This window comes from Rhinolophus hipposideros (assembly GCF_964194185.1).
Source record: "Rhinolophus hipposideros genome assembly, chromosome: 25".
In the NCBI taxonomy this organism is placed as follows: Eukaryota; Metazoa; Chordata; class Mammalia; order Chiroptera; family Rhinolophidae; genus Rhinolophus; species Rhinolophus hipposideros.
This window is the reverse complement of record NC_138071.1, coordinates 21856747-21879212: the sequence shown is the minus strand read 5'-3', so window position 1 is coordinate 21879212 and position 22466 is coordinate 21856747. Positions and strand designations below refer to the sequence as shown.

The 22466-nt window shown below is 44.0% G+C and overlaps 1 protein-coding gene across 1 annotated transcript in view; it reads right to left on the bottom strand.

The window, feature by feature from the left end:
* TMEM178B (transmembrane protein 178B) overlaps window positions 1–9886 on the bottom strand; it is a 318756-nt gene extending 308870 nt beyond the window's left edge. The window contains exon 1 of the mRNA XM_081038026.1: window positions 9492–9886. Within this exon, the coding sequence (XP_080894152.1) occupies window positions 9492–9873 (382 nt within the window). The 5' untranslated portion in view covers window positions 9874–9886. The remainder of the gene's footprint in view (window positions 1–9491) is intronic.
* Between the last annotated feature and the right edge of the window lie 12580 nt (window positions 9887–22466).

Below are 22466 nucleotides of genomic sequence, written 5' to 3'. Positions count from 1 at the left end.
TGGTTTTTCCATAAACTGCAGGAAATTTACCAAGGGGGGAGTGACTTGCCGATTAGTCTCTATCTCGGAACTAAATCATGTTAAAGCCCTCACTTCCTCCTCTCACACCACATCAGAAGGGAATAAAACATAATTTCATTCTTTCTTCACCCTTCCCCCATGAGCCACTGTCAAAGAAAACTGTTGGTTACCTGATTCTCCTCTTGTCTAAATGCCTCTTGCTACTACTAACAAAAGTCAGTCACAGATTGTTCAAAGACAAAGTTTTCCACCAATGTTCCTTAAAGAACCCTCCTCCTGCACACTGAACAGGGTAAAATTTTAACTCTTTTGTAAGAATTGTTCACAACCTCCCACACAGCCGGAGTGTGCCTGCATGAACGTGGCCCATTTCCATCAGATCTTTTTTGTATTTTAAGAAATAAAATATTACAAATGGTTTTCAAGTACCTTCTCAGTTCCATTTCGTTTCCTGTCTTGAGAAAGGTAAACATCATTCTTCATTTTGTGTTTATCAGTCCCATGCGTATTTTTATAAATACAACGCAAATATGTTTCCATAAACAATACCTAACATTATTTGATCTGTTTTCGAGCTTCATGTAAATGCCATCATACTCTACACTTCATTCTGCACCCTGCTTTTTTTTTTACTCAAACTTTATGTTTATCCACTTGGAAACATGCAGCTCTAGTACATTTATTTTAAATACATGGTGATAGCTTCCATTGTATGACCATACCATACTTCATTATTGATCTTCCTTTTAATGGACACTTAAGCTTTTCCTTTTTGTTTATGTACTTATTTTGCTGTTACAAATAGTGGTGCCATGGACATTCTTGGATGTGTTTCATGTACCCATGTGGATACAGCCAGGAGGAGAAGCGCCAGGCTGCAAGGAACCCATGTTTTCAGCCTCATGAGACAGCATCCGGCTGCATCCCAGGACGGTATCAGTTGACATACAAATGCACATGAGCCCCGAGCTTTGGAATAAAAACAACTATTCCATCCAGGTCTGCGAAATACGCCAGGGCCTTGGGGAATCGGAGTTGTGTTTGCCTAAACAGAATTGCCATTACAAAGATGAAGAGAAATTCAGGGCAAAATTGAATGAGAGAGGATCTGGAGCAAATAAAGTGTCTAACAGGGCAAAGTTCAGCATATAGAAGAGCAGGCCATTTTAAAACTCAGGAAACGATACAAATCTATGAAGATGATCTAATATAAAGTAAATTGCCTTTTCTTGGCAAAATTCTTTGACCCCAAAAAAAAAATCAATTGAAATAATTCAGACCCTGCAGTCTCTCGTAAAAGCAGCAAGCAAATCTGTGGAAACTTCTTTGAAAGCCAACAGCAGCTTCCAATCAGAATAAACGTTACCTGTAAAAGATTCCTGATGACTCCTGAAATGGGCCTTCAAACATCGCCTCTGTGTATACAAATGTACAAAAAATAAACTTTTCCATCCTTGAATCACCTCTTCACTACCTGACATATTTCTCCTTGCTATTATGTTTAAATAATTGCTGAAGAGAATATCTCAGGTTTGGTTTATAAAACCCTGGAAGCGATGGCTGCCTCCGGAGGACAGGGTTGGGGACGGCAGACTAGACAAGTATTACCTCATCCAAATTCATGAATAAGTTTTAAATGAGGCTGAGAGTTCACCTGATCAATCCACACACAGATAACCTCTCTAAGAACACCCCTTGTTTCGACAAAGACTCCCCGAACTGCTCCAAAACTCAGGAATCACCCAGCCCCCACCCAGCACATAAATCTCTCAGAGAAGCAACCGGCGGCGTGTCTTTGTTAGTCTTCTTGGACACTCCATCCTTCTTTTTTCTCTTTGAGAACAGGAATTATGGATCTTACTCAGGGTCCTCTGCCCCAGGTAATATGCCTGACACAGCTGGCACTCAAAAGACATTCTTAGAATAAATACCGTGAAGTGTTCCTCGTCATAATTTTTCTAATTAAAATTTACTGGATGACAATGGAGAGCAAGATTACATAGATTTCAAGTGTACAATTCTGTAACACATCATCTATGTATCACATTGTGTGCTCACCACGCAGAGTCAGTCCTCCTTCTGTCACCATGTATTTGATCCCCTTTACCCTCTTCTACTATTCCCCCCTCCCGTAATGTAATTTTTAAATGGCCAAAGGAATGTATTTGTTACTTTTACCTGTTTTATATATTGGTTTTCTTTAAAAATTTTGTTTGGAAAAACAAAGTAAAAAGGTACAATGCTCACAACTGTTTAAATGTAAGCCCTATGAAGGCAGGAATTCTGTCGGTCTTCATTTCTGTATCCCAAGCATACTTGGGCTAGTACCTCGCACATAGGAGGTGCTCAATAAATGTGTTGACTGCATGAAGATCCTTGGCTATAATCTTTTTTTGTCCCCCTTTGGCTATATTCTACACACGTACCAGTATCCAGTTCCTTTTCCTATTAAGTTTTTAAATATCTTTTTATTTATTTTAAATATGGTAAAATACACATACATAACATTTTAACCATTTCTAAGTGCACAGTTCAGTGGCCCTAAGTTCAATCACCCTGTGGTGCCGCCTCTACCACCTTTCTCCAATCAGTATTTAAATTTTTAACTCCAATCTGCAACATGGCATTACAAATCATTAGAAAAAGGTGAATTTTTGTTACATGACTCTATATCAGTATGTACAGAATTAGCTGCTTTGCGTTCCACCTCTTCCGATTACAAACTAGCAGAGCGCCAGGGAGGGAGCTCCCTTTGTAAATGTGTCCTTCTCTGTCTCTCCATCTTGCTCTTCTTCTCTCCCCCTCCCCTCCCTCTTTCCCTTCCCTCTCTTTTCACCTTCTCTCAACCATTTACCCATTATTTACTCTCTACGGCCTAAATTTAACTTTCTCATCAAGTGTTCAAGTGTGAAAGGGCTTAAAGTTTACATAATCCACATCCATTATTTTACAGATGAAAAAACAAAGTTCTTTAAAAGAATGTATGCATGCTCTCAAAAACAGCACATATCCCATTAAGATGTTAGAATAAATTTTCTGTCCACTCATCCACCAAGGCCTGCCGTCTCCTCTCTCTGCATACTGCTTGGGGTTCAGTAGTTATAAAACTATCTGCCTCTGAATGTTTATCACCACTGCCTAATGTTAGATGTATTATAGTATATAGGTGTGTGTGTGTGTGTGTGTGAGAGAGAGAGAGAGAGAGAGAGAGAGAGAGAGAGAGAGGGAGGGAGAGAGAGAGAGAGAGAGGTCAAACTCACCCAGGGTGTGTTTCAGATTCTTCCTGAAGGTCTAGGATTACCTACTAACATACTAATAGCAGAGAGAGAGAAAATATTTTTAACGGACAATCCAAAGTGGAATATACAGAATCGATCCTCTAATTGATCCTTAACAACCCTACAGTAAAAGAATAAACTGACCTTCTCAAATAGAAATAAGGCTCTCGCCTTTGTTGACTCAGTAAGAAGAGCTCACCCCTGAGTTCCCTGACCAGCTGATCCCTGACCCAGTTGATACAGAGGTCACCTCCAGAGGAAGAGCCTGCTCCAACCGCATGTGACAATGAACTTGGGAACCATGAGTGCAAGCTCCCTCAGGACAGGAACCACATAATGCCTTTCTTGTCCCCCAACAGCCAGCAGAAGGCTCAGCACACAGCAGTGCTCAAAACCCATCTCTGTACCCCATCTTCTCTCTTCCCACACACGCATTTGCCCATGGAGTCACAGGGCTCCTTCCGTAAATGCCCCCTCTCACTGCTGAGTTGTATTCCAGCATGGCTGGAGAGGAAGGGTGTGAAGAGGGCATGGACGTGTACATCTGGGCATACACACAACGTGAATGCACGGGGATGCGCGCTATATATGTATAAAGACTGTGGGTACCTGTATGCATTTTCCTATGAGAAGGTAAAGCCTCCCCAGGTTTCAAAACCAAAACTAATGGAACTATTTAATTTTGGCTTATTGTCCATCTTCCCCTTTATGCTTCCTACGGGCAAAGACACTCCATGGCACTCACTACTTCACCTTACATTATACATTGATTCGTTTATTCGATATTTTTTTTAGTCCGTATGTACTTATTGATTTATTGTCTGTCTCTCCCCCACGGAAGGTAAGCTTCTCCACGATGTCCAGCCGCCTAGGCGCTCAATAAATATTTGTGGAATGAATGAGTACTCACTCCTTCACGTCTATAACTTTTGCATCTACCACAATGAACAAAGTAAATACTCACAAATCTTATGAAAGAACTTCAGTCAGCAGGTCTCAAAGCAAGATGTGTGAACCACTTTAAAAGACCTTCCTCCTCAGTGCTCAGGTGAGTTCTCGAGCACGTCTCACCTAGGTGAGATTCGAAAACTACTTCCTGTTTCTGTTTTGATTTGGGGGATCAATATACCAGCCTCCACTCCACCCCACCCCTGTCCCAACACACTCTGTGTTGACAGCAGAGTGCAGTGGTGAGTTCCCCGACCGGAAGCCAGAATTCGAATCCTGGCACCTTCATTTCCTTATCATATGATGTGGCAAGTTAATTGATATTTCTGTGCCTCCGTTTCCTCAACTGGAGAATAGGAATAAAAATAGTAATAGTAATAGTAATACCCACCTCAGAGTACTATTATGAAGAATAAATTAGCTAATATATGTAAAATTCTTAGAAGAGTACCTGGCATCGCGTTTGGCAATTATTGTTATTAATCTTTCCCACCCACTCAACTTTGCGAGTTACTTTTAATGGAGTTTAGAGAGGGAAAGGAGAGACGAAGAGAGAGAAGAATGTGAGAATTCTGTGAGTCAAAAATGGAAAAGTAATAAAATACAGATTTAACATAATTGACCATGAACGAAAACCTTCTGCCTAAAACGTGCAAGTAGCAAAGTTTCTTCAAATGTAGAATAATATATTTAAATGGAAGCCCAAATTATCGTGTTTAATCACCCTCAACTGAAACAAAGTATGTGCTTGTTCTTTTCAGAGGCTACAGGACCCATGTAGCCCTGTCCAAATGACTAGAACTTTCTGTGATGATGGGCAAGTCCTCTAATCTGCACTGTCCAATACGATAGCCGTGAACCACACATGGCTATTGAGCATTTATAAGGTGGCCAGTGTGACTAAGGAAATAAATTTTTAATGGTATTTAATTTTGGTTCTTTTAACTGTAATGGCCACACGTGGCTAGCGGCTGCCCTACGGGGCAGTACAGATGGCTACAGGGACTCGAGTACACACCTCCTTGACTTTGTTCCTCCCTGCTCTCCTGCTCCTGCTCTGCTCCTTCTCTCTCACCCCAGATATCAACACTCAGAAGGCCAAACTGCTGTGCCCACCGCCATGGCGGTGCATACATACTGGCCTCTTTGCCTGAAATGCCCTTCCTCCCCTGTCACCTCCAAACTTCAGGAAAATCTTGTTCAGATTTCATTTCCTCAAGGCAACTTTGCCTCACTCTCTGTCCCCGCCTTACCCCACCCCAGTGTGGACACAATTTATCACTGTCTCATCTGTGTATCTCCATGTCTTTTTCTGTTGTTCTCATCATCCCGTAGTTGTCATTTATTCTCTGTGTTGCTAACAGACTATGGGGATTTTAAGGACCGGGTCTTACTCATCCCTCTGATCTAGTAATACGTGTCCATCACATCACACATGTGCAGTAAAGATTTGCAGAGTACAGGATAAATTTGTGAATACGTACAATGTTTTATAAAATAAGTCTCAGACTATGGACAACCACTCCATGAGTATGGGAACTATGTAAGTCAAATTCTATTGTAAGGTCTATTATCAAACAACAAAGAAGTTTTTAGAATCTCAGTTGAAGGTCTACTTATTTCAAGCCATATCAATGTAACATTTCAGTACAACTCAAAGAATATAAATGATCCCTGGAACAAAATCCTACCTGTAGCTGCTTCTCCTAAGGGTCTGGAAGTCCCCTGGATGTCAGAAACTGATCCTGTCATTGATCTGTCCCCAAGGCTTGCAGTGACTTACTAAGGAGACATGAATGAGGTTGAAAAGCAAGAAGACGGAAGACCTGATTATGGGTACAGTCATACGGGAATTTCAGGGTACTCTATCCTTGCCATACCCTCTCCCCAATCCTACCTCCAAGAAGAAAATAATTAAAATCTAAGCTAATGCAAAAAATAATGATTGTGGGTGATACGTGTCTATTTAGAGACATGTATTATCCCAAAAAGTATTGTGCTTCCCTTATTCCTTAACAAAGCTTTTGCTCATAAAATCTTTCTTGTTAAATTATTATGCAGCATCTGTTGCAATATTAACCTGCCCTGAGAGCCACACCAGTTCTTCAGGGTTTTTTAATCACAAATTTTCTGACTAATCCTTTATTTGGATTTCCACACAAGTGTTCCTACAATTAGAATAAGTGCTTGATGGATACATTTCTGTGAACCTAATTTGTATGTGATATTTCCCAAGTAGCACGCATCTGGTGGCTTTATGTTACAAATGATTATCTCTCCTGTCCTCCAATAACTTACTTTTGAATAAGACAAATAAATACACAGTGACCAGAAATGCATGTTTGTGGGTACAGTCATGGCAGCTGGGCATTGAAGGAATGGATTTCAAAAAGAATATGAGTCCAAAGGACTTCATCTTCAAATCAAATATAGATTTGACTTCTTTTCTTATTAATTGTGTGGTTTTGTTTTATTTAAAATGCACAAACAGTACTTTCTAATGTGGTGAACACTGATTTAACAAATGATTGAGTTCTTTGGGGCTGTACGATCATTTAGATAAAGCTCTAATTTTCCCATCATACTGACAGGTTTTTAACAGTCTTTTCTCTGGTTTCCCTTTCCCCTTGCTCAACACATATCTCCCAGAATGTTAATCTAAGATGTTTCAAAGACAGACAAAGGCCTAAGATATCTTTTAAGGCTGATAATGAACACTGTGAGATAAGTATCTTTCCCTAAGATGCCTTAAATTTAAATATACGGATATTAACTTCATTTTTTTTTTAACTTCCTTCGGAAATCTGCCCATCTGGGAAGAACACTGATTATTAAGTCTAGAAATCACGCTCTGTACGTTACCAGAATGGCTTGTGAATTCTCCTGACATAAGACAAGACTTATTTCCAAAACATGTCTATCACTACTTAGAAAAGGAAGATTTGGCTTTCAAAGATCATGTTTTGGGGTTAAAAAGGAAGCTAGTGACCTTAAGTCTCTGATGATTTGTAAGGCCGGCATGCCATCTATCTCTATAACACCTAACAAGAATGTCAAATGGACAGAAACGGCCGTGGTAAGCGGGCGCTTGCAGCTGACAGTGATTGCTGCATTTGGGGTGATGGGGAACAGGATTTCCATTAGTTGAAGTGAAATACAATGCCCTGCCAACTCTAGGTATCAGTGCATTCAATTCCCCTGCTGCGCCGTGTCCATTTTCTGTTGCTGCAATTAAAAATCAGTCAATACAAAGTCAAAGTGTTGTACATTCTTCCCCTATCCCTTTCCCTGTCACTGTGCTTCCAGCTTCACCGGAAGAACATGTCACTATGGTAACGAGTCCCTCTGGTGCACAGACCAAGTCAACCTTTCTAGCCAGACTGCCAAGCAGAGCAGCACGGAATCAAAACCCTCACTGAAACCATCAGCAGCCATGCCTTCTGTCCCCCTTTATCTAAGTGCAGTTAATAACCAGTACTACCCACAGAGATACCTATCTTGTTCCAGGAAGGAAATTCAAGAAATGTCCTTCGGTAAGCCCTACCAGTGTTTATCAGCCATTATTCACATAAATTCTTCCTCACGTTTCGGCTAACTTCCCATCGTTGCAATTTTAATGAAAGCAGAAAACAGTGGATAAAATAACACTCTACGAGTCTGAGAATCTACAAACTGCTATTAAGTCACCCATGGTCAGAAAAGATTCTGCTTGCTGTTGTTTTCCTACTTCTAAATCCTAACCCAAGTGGCTCTCTCTGGAAGTCTCTAATATCCCGTACACCTTTACGAAGTTGTAGAGCTCCAAATGGGTCACTCTGCTCTAATAAGAGACTAACCATAAAGCAGATATGCTGCTTGTCATACAAACACACTCCTAAGTAAAGCAGGTGAACTCCCTAGCCCTTCTACAGAGCCTACAAAACACCATTAAAGATGGGTTCTCCTTCTGCACCTATCTCACCTAAATCTGAGTGACCACCTAGACCATAGGTGGTCTTGTCAAGACCATGGGTGGACTTGTCATTCTTAAACAATTGACATTTGTTTATGAACCTTTTTTTCTGACCTATTTCAACATTTTTATAAATCAAACTCAAAGAACATTTGTTCTCACAAATTATATTTTCAAACAGCATCCAACCTGCATTGTAATAGTATAAGACATTAAGACCTGTTTTATATCTTGGCCTCAAAGATTGCAGAGAAACAATATTGCCTTCACCATGCCATCACCACTTACTAGTGGAAGAGAATGAAACATGGGGGGAGACAGACAAGACTCGTAAAATCACACCCCATCTTGCAGGATGTAGCTCCCAGAGAAGACCACACAATCCCTCTTCAGAGCAATACTAATAAACACCCAAACAGTATTTCAGTGGGTTAATGGAGCAGGACGGTCCCTACAGCGTATATCATTCAGATTTACAAACTGCATCAAATGAGCAGACTTTTAAAAATGTGATCATACTAAATTAGCCAATAAAATGTTAGTGTTAGCCAATGCAGTTTCTTTTCTGTTTTAGTACACTTTGGGTATTTTGTGTATATGTCTTCTGGAAACAGTCTTTGTTTGCAGAAGACATATATACAAGTGCCCATTTCGATGTTACCTGAGGAACCACTTTTTTTGGGCTTGTTAGATCCCGCTGATAGTCAATGCACACAAGTCAGTTTTGCCAACCACTTTCTGAAAAGGAAAAATCAAGAACTGTGGTCTAATGCTACAGGCTTTGAGCTGCCCTAGGGCAGGAGCTGTGATTTACCGATGTTTATATGACCAACGCCTGCACCATGGTAGAGTGTAGCACTCAGCAAAGGTTTCTGGTATGAATCAGGCCTTCTGTGTGACACGTTTCCCCCAATTTCCCTTGTTCAATCAGTTCAACATCTAAAACAAAGACTAAAACCAGGAGTCTGTCTACCCTGACACATGACTCTCAACGGGCTTCTTCCGCTAACAGCACATTATAGATGCTCTTCCTTTTCGGATGAAACATTAGCCTGGATCAAATCCCTGGACCATGCGATTCCACTGGAATCTCATCAGACAAACGCCAAGACAAGAGGCCGGGTAGAGAGAGAGGTGAGCATTTGTCAGCAGCTATTGGGAGGCTGGCCGGGCCTGGATGGCCTGACCGCCTGGAAGCAGGAGGCCTGCTGGGCTGTGACCGGGCGAAGGCAGCAGAGGGCGCGGGGCCTCGCGGCGCCTCCACAGCGCCCCGCCTGGAGCCGCGCGCTTACCTTTCCGAACCAGGGCCTCGATGTCGGGGTCGAAGCCCTGCCGGTGGCACTTCCTCCAGAGGCCCATGTTGGTGGAGTTGTACTGCCGGCTGCACTCGTCCGCGGGGCTCATGGCGAACAGCTGCCGGCGATTGCGGGCCCGGAGGAGCTTGCCCTCCCAGCGGTCCAGGCGCGAGCGGCTCGCCCGCAGCGGCAAGTTGTTGTTGTTGTTGTAAATGAAGCCAGGGTCCACCCGGCGGGTGTTGAAGGCCTTGCACCTGTCCCTGTGCTTCCTGGCGTCCGTCTCGTACCAGTGGTCCGAGCAGATGGCCACGGCCAGCATGCCCAGGGCGCAGAGCGCTAGCGAGAGGCCGGTGTAGAGCAGTACCCTTCCGGCAGCCATGCCTCCGCGTCGCGGCTACACCATGGGCATCATCCGCAGCCTCGCCTTCCCTCCTCGCGCCCGGAACAAAGCGGCGGGCGGCGGAGCCACGGGGGCAGGAGGACAGAGGGGGGGCCCCCACCTGCCGGGACGCGGCCCGGGGACTGAGGGGATGGGGGCGGACAGCCTACAAAGTTCTGATCCGGGGGGGCTCCGGCAAGCTCCTGGGCATCCTCCGGCGGCGCGGCGACACGGGGACGGCCCCCTGCTGCCCCCTCCTCGCCCCGCAGGAAGCGACTGCTCCCCACCGGCCGCGTGTGCACGCAGCCCGGCTTCGGGCGCAGCTGCCCTCCGGCCGGAAACTAACGAGCGGGCGCCCTCGGCTGCGGCGGGGCCGCGGGGCTTCCTCCGTGCGGGGCGGCGACAGGCTCCACTCGCGCAGCTTCCTCGGGGTCGGGTGCGGGCTGTCAGCAGAAGCTGCTCGGCGACAGGACGGACTGCAACACGCGCGAGGAGCCCGGCCGGCGAAGGAAACCTCCCGATGCCAGGGCCGGCGGCCCGGAGTCCCACCCAGGTCCCCTCTCGGCGACTCTCCCCCTTCCGGTCTGCAAGCTGGAAAAAAACCTTCTTCCTCTCTGGGTCGGGTCTTTTCAAAGCCTCCGTCCTCTAGTCACCCGCAGGTCCCTTGCTCCGTCTGGCCGGCGTGCTGCGCTCAAAGGCGGGCTCCGCGTGGGCGCACGGTCTCCACCGACCTTTCGCCGCGGGCTCCTGGGTCGTCTGCCTCTCGCCTGGCCATTCAGGCGGCCCCTCGGGTGGACGGCGCGGTCTCCCGGACGGCGTTACTGGACGGGCCTCGGCTCGGGTACTGGGAGGCGGGGCCGCGGCTGGCGGGCGCGGGGCAGCGGCCGCGCGGAGGAGGGCGCACCCGGCAGGGCGCACGGCGCGGAGCGCGGAGCGGGGCGCGCGGCGCCTTCAACACCATGGACAGGTCTCACGACCACGGCGCGCCGCCCTCCAGGCAGCCGGCCGCTGGGGCGTCATGCGGGTCTTCCCGGCGCTGGCTTCTTCCTGGAGCGTGCACCCGGCCACCTGCAGACCGCCCCCGCGACCGCGACGCCTCACTTCATCTGGCTCTCGGGTAAGCCCCGGGACGTGCTGACCAGGGAGGTGCAAAGAAAATGCTGCAAGCGCCGAGGAGAACGGCGGCCCCGGCCCCTCCGAACAGCCCGCCCCCTTCTCCCGCCACTGGAGCCCCGGCGCTCTAGCACCGCGTCTGCTCGGCCCAACCCGGCTCAGCCGCTTTCAGGCGGCACCATTGTCTTCGCAGCCCACCCAGGCCCAGGATGCCGGCTCACTCGGCAGCGTGCAGAGAATCGCGTCCCGGCCTTGGAGTCCCACGACCCGGCTCCCCGCGCGCGGCGGTCGCCGACGTGATGGGGCGAGGGTGGGGGAGGGAGGCTGGGTCGCTCTGCTTCCGCTCCTCGCCTGCTCCTCCAGCCGTGGCGGCCCCGGGGCCTCGCGGCCGGTGCTGTGGAGCGAGAGCCCAGGCTGCGCCCCGGGTGGGGGGTTCGGGAAACCGCCTGGCCCGGGTGCGGGCGCCCGAGGAAGCCGCTGCCGCGCTCGCTCGCTCGCTCGGCGCCTGGCGCTGCAGCCTTGGCTAAAACCCACAGACGAGAACACGGAGCGCGCAGCCAAAAGCTAGTGATGTCATCCGTGCAACGTGAGGTTCATCTCTTATTTTTCTAGCCTCCTTAAAGATAAACTGCACCATTTCCCAGGCACGACATGTCTAAGCCTCATGCTTTTGACCAGGCAAGTCAATGGTGTCTAGATAGGTATGTGCCCAACCACATCCATATTAATGCACACATACATATATGTGGTATGTAGCATGTTTACATGCATTATTACAAATGTAGGGATGTTGCCTCCATCTCCTGTTTGTCTCTTTCCAGGGGTGGAAAATTCCCTCAAATCGGGCACAGTTCTTTCAAGGAAAGACCGCTGATTGCGGAGTCGGCATTCAGAGGGGCTGAGGAAGTTCTCTGCGTCCCCGGTTTGGGTCGCTGGTGTCTTGCATTGTGTTTGATCTTTGTTTTCCCCGGAACTGCACAGGCGCTGCCTTGCTGCTCGCTACAGGCGATGGCACTCGGGGCTGAGCCAGTCCAGCCTCGTGCCAGCGCCTGACACCCCCCCACACACTCACCCTCACCTCCCTCCTCAGCAGGAAAAGAAAAAAATCCTTTCGAGACAAGAGGAAGAGAATGTTAATGGGGGCGGGGGGCGGCGTCGGGGGCGGGGTGCTTAATAGATTTTGAAAACGCTGGGGGAGCTCAAGCTTTCAGGAGGGGAGGTGGGGTTCAATGAAACCCGGGATTTGTCCTTATCTGGTGGTGGCTGGATTTAAGCTCTGAGGGGGCTCTGGGAGGTAGTGCGGGACCCCAGACCTGGAGCGGGTGGGCTGCAGGCGAGCGGCTTCACCCCACCGCCCGGCTCACGTGAGACAGCGCCGCAAAGGCCGGGAGCTTCCCTCCCAGGTTGAAACCCTAGGTTTTTCACTCCAATGCTCACCCGTCATTTTCACCCTCACTCCAAAGTCCAGGTCCCTCACTGCCGCGTAAAGCGCTGTCCCGGGGGACGGAGGGGGGGTAAAAAAAAAAAAAAGACTGTCCCCCAACCTGCTTCACACAACGGGGCCTGCAGGCCAAAATGAGCGCACCTCCACCATATTCTTTTTGTCTTTTTTCTTTCTTCCTGCATTTTGAAAATCGCTTACCAGGCGTTTCAGTGCCATCTAGTGGGGGAGGGGCGTGCCTCGCTTTTCGTCTCTGGATGCTGCAATGGGATTTGCTGAAGGGACAACAGAGCGGGAGTAGACTGCTCTATTCTTTGATGCCCGGCTGGTCGAGGGGCTGGCTGCATGTGCACTCTGCCAGATTCCGGTCCCCTCGGTTCTTCAAGATGATGAGGTGGAGCCAAGAGACTTTGACCCCAATGTCTTCTGACCCTTCTTTCTACCCTCCTCTTACCAGTTCTCCCTCCCCAAACCCTGAAAATATGTAAACAAGCACAAACACTTCCAACACATGCAAACAATCTTAAATTTCTAGTGCTATTTTATTCCGTGAAGCCCAGAGCACTTTTACGCTCACAGGATGCCAGTTTTGACAATAGGGAGGAGGCAAAAGGGTGATGTGACATCTACAAGGTCACCCAGGAAATTCAGGCACAGCCAGCATGAGAGCCTCAATCTCCTGATTCCCAACTCTCTTCTCCCCTGAGAACCAACTGAAAGAGGTGCTCCTGAGACCCCTGGAAGCAATTGCCCATTTACAATAAATGTACCTGTTCTGTCTGCCCTTATCTTTCCTCCTTCTTCCATTATTCCACCCCTTTCTTCTTGCTGTTAAAACTTGTTCTCTGGGCCTGTGCCTCAGGCCTGCTTCCAAGGATGCGCCTTGCCCTGCTCCCATGGTCCCCTTCAGCAGTCCTGCCAGCCCTGCGGGGGGAAGGACCCAATGGCACACTGGCCTCCACTTTTCTGACCACCATTAAATTCTGTTTTGAAGTCTGTCCTTGATGACCTCCCAAAAAGCCTGTGAAAGACATTGATTCAAACCCTACTTTGAAGTGCAATTTTCTTGGACAGCCCTACACCATTTGGGGATGATCCTGGTCTTTGGGACTAAAAAGATAATGGATTCTTCCTCTAGACTGTATGACTTCATGATTTTCTTTCCATAATTGAGTGATCTATGTTTCCTCTCTCTGTCTTCTTCCAATTCCTTCCACCCATCATAGTTACCCAATCTCTGCATTTCCCACCTATTCCTTCCCATTCACACCTACATGATCCTAGAATCACAGAATCTCAAAAATCAGAAGGAACTTTAGAATCAATCATACAATAATTCATGGATCTCTCCTAAAACAGTCCTCAAAAAGTGACTGACCAGCTTCTGCTTGCACACTTGCAGGGATAGGGAAATCACTCTCTGGACAAGCATCCTGTTCCACTATTGGATGGTGTAAGTGGTGAAACAGTTCCGCCTTAGATGAGTCTTATCCTCGGTCTCTATAATCCTGTCATTAGAGAAGGCCAAGGATACCTGATTCCTCTTCCACACAATGGTCCTTTTCATACTTGACATCAGCCATCATGTTTGCCCTAAGCCTTCTCCCCTCCAGGCTAAGTATCCCCTGTTCACTTCCTCCTAGTGCTTGCTCCTCCTGGGTTTCTGACACCTCCAGTCTGTTAGTACTTCTTACATTTAACAGTGCTGCTTGGTCTAACAGTCATGTCAACTGATAAAGAAGAAAACGTAGTCAGTCGTGTTTTTATATGAGCCACGTAAAGTTCTAATGGTCCTCACTTTCTCTTCTAGAAGTCTATAAGTCATCCCTTTTGACACCCTAACTGGAAAGGAAGAAGCAAAACGCTCATTATTTGCAGATGACATCATATTATATGTAGAAAACCCTAAAGACTCCACCAAAAAAAATATATTAGTTTGACTTCAGTAAAGTTGCAGGATAATCAATATACAGAAATCTTTTGTGTTTCTATATACCAATAACAAATGATCAGTAGCAGAAATTAAGAAAACAATCCCATGTACAATTGCATCAAAAAGTATAAAATACCTAAGAATAAATTTAACCAAAAAGATGAAAGACCTCTACTCTGAAAACTATAAGACACTGAACAAGATAAAAATAATGGAAGGATATACCTTGCTTATGGATTGGAAGGATTAATATTGTTAAAATGTCCTTACTACCTCAAATAATTGCAGATTCAATGCAATCCTTATTAAAATACCAATGGCACTCTTCTCAGAATTAGAACAACTAATCCTAAAATTTATATGAAACCATTAGAGACCTCAAATAGCCAGAGAAATTTGAGGAAGAACAAGTGGGAGGCATCACAATCCCTGATATCCAACTATACTACGAAGTTACAATAACCAAAACAGTATGGTACTGGCATAAAAACGGATATATAGATCAATGGAATAGAATAACGAGCCCAGAAATAAATCCTCACACATATTGCCAATTAATCTACAACAAAGGAGTCAAGGATATACAATGGGGTCAAGACAGTCTGTTCAATAAGTGGTGTTGGCAAAACTAGACAGATACATGCAAAAAAAATGAAATTAGACCACTTTCTTACAACGTACTCATATACAAAACTACACTTAAAATTGATTCAAGACTTAAATGTTAGACCTAAAACTAATAGGCAGTAAACTCCGTGACATCGCTTTTAGCAATATCTCTTTGGATATATATCCTCAAGGGAAATGAAAGAAAAAATAATGGGACTACAGCAAACTAAAAAGGTTTTACACAGTGAAGGAAACCATCAACAAAATGAAAAGATGACCTACTGAATGGGAGAAGATATTCACAAATGATATATCCAGTAAGGGATTAATACCCAACAACATATAAAGAACTCACACAACGCTTTGCAAAAACAAACAATCCAATTAAAAAATGGACAGAGGATCTGAGTAGACATTTCTCCCAAGAAGACATACAAATGGCCAACAGACATACAAAGAGATGCTCAACATCACTAATCATCAGGGAAAAGCAACTCAAAACCACAATGAGATAGCACCTCACCCCTGTCAGAAGGGCTGTCATCAATAAATCAACAAATAACAAGTTTTGGCAAGGATGAGGAAAAAGGGAACCCTCATAAATTAGTGGTGAGGTTGTAAATTAGTGCAGCCCCTATGAAAAACAGTATGGAGGTTCCTCAAAAAATTAAAAATAGAGCTGCCATATGATCTAGCAATTCCACTTTTGTGTATTTATCCAAAGAAAACAAAAACACTAATTTGAAAAGACACGAGGTGTGATCACAAAATATAGTGAATGTTTACATTTAAAAAAATTCATTACACAGTGTGAGGGATGTAAATGATGAACGTCTAAGTATTACCTTGTCTTGTACACCTGAAACTAATAAATTAAAATAAAATAAAATGAAAAAAATTCATTACAGTAAAAGACACATTGCCATTAATCCCCTTTACAATACCCCCCCTCACTTCGAACACATGGTTCGGTTTGATTCCCACATGGGCCAGAAGGCTCTCAACCACAAGGTTGCCAGTTCGATTCCTCGAGTCCCGCAAGGGATGGTGGGCAGCACCCCCTGCAACTAGCAACTGCAACTGGACCTGGAGCTGAGCTGCGCCCTCCACAACTAAGACTGAAAGGACAACAACTTGACTTGGAAAAAAAGGTCTGGAAGTACACACTGTTCCCCAATAAAGTCCTGTTCCCCTTCTCCAATAAAATCTTTTAAAAAAAAAAAACACATTACGGTGTGTCCTCATCCCACTTATTCACCAGACCTGGCATTATGAGACTTCTGGCTCTTCCCCAAAGTCAAAATGACCATGAAAGGAAAACATTTTGAATTAATTCATGACATCAAGGTAGCCAGGACAGCACAACTAAGGACACTCACGAAAAAGGACTTCCAGAACTGCTTCAGAAAGTGGCAAGAACAATGGGATAAGTGTGTTCGAAGCGAGGGGAAGTATCTTGAGGGGGATTAATGGCAATGTGCCTTTTACTGTAATAACTTTTTTAAATTTAAACATTCACTGTATTTTCTGATCATACTTCATATAAACAATGGAATATTACGCAGCTATATAAAATTAAATCTTGCCTTTTGCAATAACATGGATGAACCTAAAGGGAATTATGATAAGTGAAATAAGTCAGAAAGAGAAAGACAAATACCATATGATTTCATTCATATGTGGAGCTACAAAAACAAAATAAAGAAATAAAACAAACTCATAGATACAGAGAACATCTGATGGTTGCCAGATGGAAGGGGGGTTCAGGGTGAAAAAGGGAAGTGATTAAGGTGTACAAACTGCCAGTTATAAAAACAGTCAAGAGGATATAAAGTACAGCTTAAGGAATATAGTCAATAATATTGTAATAACTATATATGGTGTCACATGGGTACTACACTTATTAGGTGATCACTAATAAATTATATCAATGTCTAATCACTGTGTCATACATCTGAAACTAATATAATATTGTATGTCAACTGTAATTGAAATTTCTTTAATTATTAAAAATAAATAAAAATTAATAAAATAAAAAATTGATGAATTGGAGTGGAAAAAAAATAAGTTTAGCAGGTTTCCTTCTTTTTCACATAGCATGATCTAATCCTATCAATTGTCAGGATATTGGTATTTCTAATCAATAAGTCATCTGGGATTTTTTTTCTGGAAGATAAAAGGAACATCCAGAGTTATTCAGAATGTGAGTCCAAGATCTCTTTGTATATAGTATATACCATATTAAAAAAAAAAAAAACGGTCAATCAATATTCCAATGCTACAATACAGAAAAACAAAAATTACACTACATTGCTTAATTTGCTCAAATCTCTCTACAGTCAAGACCATATATAGATATATAATAAACGGAAAATAGTTACACAGACATTACTTTGGGATTATCTGTACGTAAATCTTCTTTAAAGTCATAAAACATTCACATTTCCTTGTTCTAATTTCCTTATATTTTATTGGAATGTCACTTTTGGTTTCATATGAAGTTAATTTCTATTTAGAAAAACATTTTCTTTGAAATTTAAAAATATTTTTAATCCCTTTAAGTGAGAAATTACCAAACTTAGATCTGCTTTTGTTTATATTATTAATGACAAGCAATGGTTTGTATCAAAATGTAGTACATAGCACAAATCCAAAATTAATTTCATTTTCCACCAAAGACCACATTTTTCTCTGTCTTTCATGATCTTCTATTGTTTCATTTAGCTATTATAGTGTATCCTACAACCTTTCTAAATTAAATTTAATGCTTTTAACAGCATTTAGTCCATCGTGTCTCTTAAGTGGCGAAAAGGTCAAATTTAAATGTATTACATCTACTAATAGATTCAAGATATGACATAAATAATCTTTTGCTTTTTCCAAAGTCATGATTCTTGGTTCAGCGGGGGCCATATGTCTAGTAACAAATTCAAAGCAGGTTCCATACATGTTATAAAGAATATTTCTGGATTTTAGTCCAGAATTCAGGTTAAGTCTAGAAATACACTTATAGTTCAAGGGCAATATGAATTGCAAGAGCATAACACTGCAAAACATTCCTCAGTTACAGGGCCAACTGTTCAATATGCCACCCTGAGTCATGTATAATTCCAGAACCATGAATTGGAACACAAAAGCGAGCAAGAAAATGGATGTTCGTCGCTGCCGGGAAATGGTATTTCCTTATTCAAAAATCTCGTGCGTGCAGGTTAACTGGGAGGACGGACTGGACAAGTTAATCATTTCATCATTTTATCAAAGAGCGTCCACCCTCAGATCCTCTCAGCCCTCCAAAGCAACATCCATCCCCAACACCAGCAGTGACGCGACCCACTTAATTTAAAGGCATTGACACGCAGTTGCCTTTTGTTTCGAGGACACAGGGCAAGAGGTGTAGAGAAGCTGTAGTGTGTTAACCAGAAGAGCAGCTGTTGGAGGGTGACAAGCTCGGCTGTGCCAGTCCTGAAGCAGGATGCCAGCACAGAGGCAACTATGGGCTCTTCAACACAGCTTGCACGCACACGTGTGTGTGTGTGTGTGTGTGTGTGTGAGAGAGAGAGAGAGAGAGACCCTCTAAAACATGGAATCTAAGGCAGGGGCTCTCGCTGAGGACTGAGGACAGCCAAGCTGGAAGAAAAAAAAGAGGAATGGGTATTTCCTGAGCCTGGGGACCAGGTTCATCCAGCAGAAGCTGGAAGTGTGGAGACACTTGTCTGGCAATGCAAGTAGCTGCTGCTGGAGTCACTGCCTGTGGCAGAAAACAAGGGAAAACGCCCTGGCTTCTACCTTTCCTCCGCTCAGCAGTCTCATGGCAGGACCCTCACTGGCTGAACCCAGATGGACACCTGCTGAGGTGGAAGCCCTGAGATATGCAGCCTGCAAACCCCCTGTGGTAGAGCAGAGCAAGGAAAATCAAGGAACGAATCAGGCCAGGATGGACTGGCACATAGCGGAACTAGAGCTACTCCCATAAAATCAGGATCAAGACAAATATGCTCTCTGTCACCCCCTTAATATCTGGGGGGTCAAGAATAGAGCGGACAACAAAAAGAGTTACAATAATTGGAAAGGAGAATGCAAAACTATTATTATATGTGAATATTATGACTTTGAAAACTCAAAAGAATAAACTAAAAACTACTAATATTAATAAGAGAGTTCAATAAGATGGCCTAATATTAAAAAACACCCACAGGAATCAACACATTCCAATATAATAGTAATTAATTGTTAGAAAATATACTAGAAAAGTATCTCATGTACAATAACAAAAAAACTATAATATAGTAAGAATAACAGTTACAAAAAAAGTGAAAGCTTTATATGAAGAAAAAGTACAAAATTTATCAAGAGACATAAATGACCAGAAATGGTAACAGAAGCTTACCATGTTCCATAATGGAACACTTCAGTACTGTAAAAATATCAATGCTTTACAGAATCATTTATAGATTTAACAGTTTCAATCAAAATCACAATAGGTTTCATTGGAACTTGGGCAATAATTCTAAAGCTCAACTGAAAAAATTCTACCAGTGAGAATAGCTAAAATAATTTTATGCAATCGTTTCTCTCATAAGCATTAAAATATTTTTTAAAGTCACAATATTTTAAACAGTGTGATATCCACTTCTCAGACCCTGCACTTCCTCCTCAAAAGCCCCAGGATTTTTTTTTATAAATAAAAAGAATAAGGAAGCTAATCTAATCATTCATCAAAAATCAAAGGAGCACACAATGTAATAGTAAGAAATTAGACCTCCTGGGGACTACAGTTCCTCAAGGTCTGGAAACATAATGAGTGGACAGCATCTTCCCAGGCAGGCTTGGACAAATAAGGGTGCACGGTGAGGCCCCTTGGCCAATGCGATGTCCTCATGTTTGCTAGCATTGACCCCCTGGACTGAGGAGTCATGGTCTGGACAATGTCCTATTCCACTCCCTGACCCAACAGTCACCGAATCTGGATCCTGTGAGTCCTTTGTTACCTGCTACGTCACCTGCTATGGACTGCAGTCTGTGTCCTCCCAGAATGCCTATGTTGAAGCCCTAACTCCGAATGTCATGATATTTGGAGATGGGGCTTTGGGGAGGTAATCAGGTTTAGATTAGACCATAAGGAGAAAGTGCCCAGGATGCAATTAGACATCGGAGATCTCTCTCTCTCTCTCTCTCTCTCTCTCTCTCTCTCTCTCTCTCTCTCTCTCTCTCTCTCTTCTCTCTCTCTCTCACCTTGATAGTTGTGATTGCTGACCTTACTCTTTGGTTCTACAACTGCTATGTGCAAGCCCTTTTCTAGCTTCTTGAAGAGACACCAGCGAAATACAAAGAAAGATCCCTGACCTCACGGAGCTTATCTTAGTGGGAGACAAGGAATAACCAACTTAATAGGTAAACAAATAATCTAGTATTTTAAAAGATGACAAATGCTGGATGGAGGGTGTTATGAAAAGTGAATGTTTGTTCCATTCAAAAATTCAGATGTTGAACCCCTAACCCTCAATGGAACTATATTTAGAGACAGGGTCTTTAGGAGGTAACTAAGTTTAAATGAGGTCATAAGGATGGAGCCCTAATCCAATAGACCTGGTAGCCTTATAAGAACAGGAAGAGATCAAGGTCCGTCTATCATCTATCTATCTCCTTTCCTCTTTCTCTCATCCCTCAAATGCAAAGGAAAGGTCATTTGAGGACATAAAGACAGACATCCACAAGCCAGAAAAAGTCTTCTCTGGGAAACCTAATTGACCAACATCTTGATCTGGGACTTTCAGACTCTGGAACTGTGAGAAAAGAAATTCCTGTTGTTTAAACCACCCAGTCTATGGTGGTTTAAACCATAGCAGCCTGAGCAGACTAACACAAAAAGGAATCACCTCATAAAAGAGGAAAATCTATATAATCCTTGGAGGGTACCAGAGAATTTCGGTGTCTGAAGACCATATTTACCTACCTCTCACACATACACACATTTGCACACTCCAAACACACCAACCACAGCACGGCCAGAACGTACACAGCCAGCCCGACTGCAGCTGGGCAATGGGGAACTTGCAGTGTTGCCAAGGGGAACCTTGGGTGTGCAAATTTCCATCACCCCACTACTTCCCACAGATGCTCGCCTTGCTAGCAAGCATCCCACTCAGGAAAAGGAATTACTTGCCAACAAAAGTCTGTGCACGCCTTTAAGGCACCGCCATGGGCTCTGCCTTTCAGGGGGCTCACACAACCACAGCCGGCAGTAGCTGAAACAGCACAGAGAGCAACTCATGCCTACCAAGCGGCAAGATGCTTTTGGCCGGGTTTACCAATTCACGTGCGCCAAGCAGCTCAACTCACCAGAACAGACCTCTCCTAGAAGGTCATAAAAACTGTGCTGCCAGAGAGAAGCCTCCTCCCAAAGCATCTTTGGTTATTGGGCTCCACTGCAGCTGACCCCAGGGGTGCACCATGGACAGCAGCCAGGGGACCTACGAAAGGTAAAGTGTCAAAATGGATCTATTTGTAAGGACACTGCTGGGTAAGGACTCAAAAAGGATGATTCCAAAACTTACATTGAAGTATTATTTGTAATTCGACTCACAAATGTGCAACAACAAGGGTTAGATAAATAAATCATAAGACAGTCATTCCATCCATGGGTGATCAGTTAAAAAATAATGTTTTGGAGGAGTAGTTAAGAAGGTAGAAAAACACTCAAGAGACACTGGTAAATGCAACGAGTAAGATGTAAAACTGAGGGTGAAATATGATCCAAATTACAAAGAAAATAAATGACAAGGAGATACACCAAAATGTTAGGCTTATTTCTGGATTATTTTCTCTTCAAAGGTTTTTGTGTTTTCTAGATTTTATATAGTGAGCTCGTATTATTTAATTGACTAAAAACAGTAGTCATATTAACATAATAAAGACACATTCAAACTGTTATACATCTGATCAACTCCCCATGTAGCTAGGCTTCCCTGGGTTCCAAATGAACAAATTCATCCAAAGGCACAAAATCTGTAAGAGTCCCTGACACTCAAAATTAAAAGTATTCTACTTGGAGATAATTCTGCTTCCAAGGGCTCCGGAATGTATATTTTTGCCTCACTCTTTTTTACAGTGAAGATTCTTTTCAGGAGAAAAAAAATAAGCCATGGTTTCTCCAGGATTCTCTGCTCGTGGCTTACAAGTTTCCATCCTTTTGTGACGTTTGTGAGACAAAACTCATCCCTCTCTCGGTATGCTCCATGACTGTAAGTGATTTTAAGGTTACAGGCTGGCGCTTGGGGGACCTGGTGGGGCTGGCACAGGCCCCTGAGCAGGCGCGAGAGCCTGCCACCCAGAGCCAGTCACAGGAACGGAATCCAGGAGCATGGTAATGGGACCCAAAACATCCAGATTCAGGGAGAGCACAGAGCCAGAAAGGAAGCGGAAGGTGCGGACTAATGACAAGATTCTGGACCAGCACAAAGAGTCCTGAAAGGACAACCAGAGGAACTCAGATAAGTG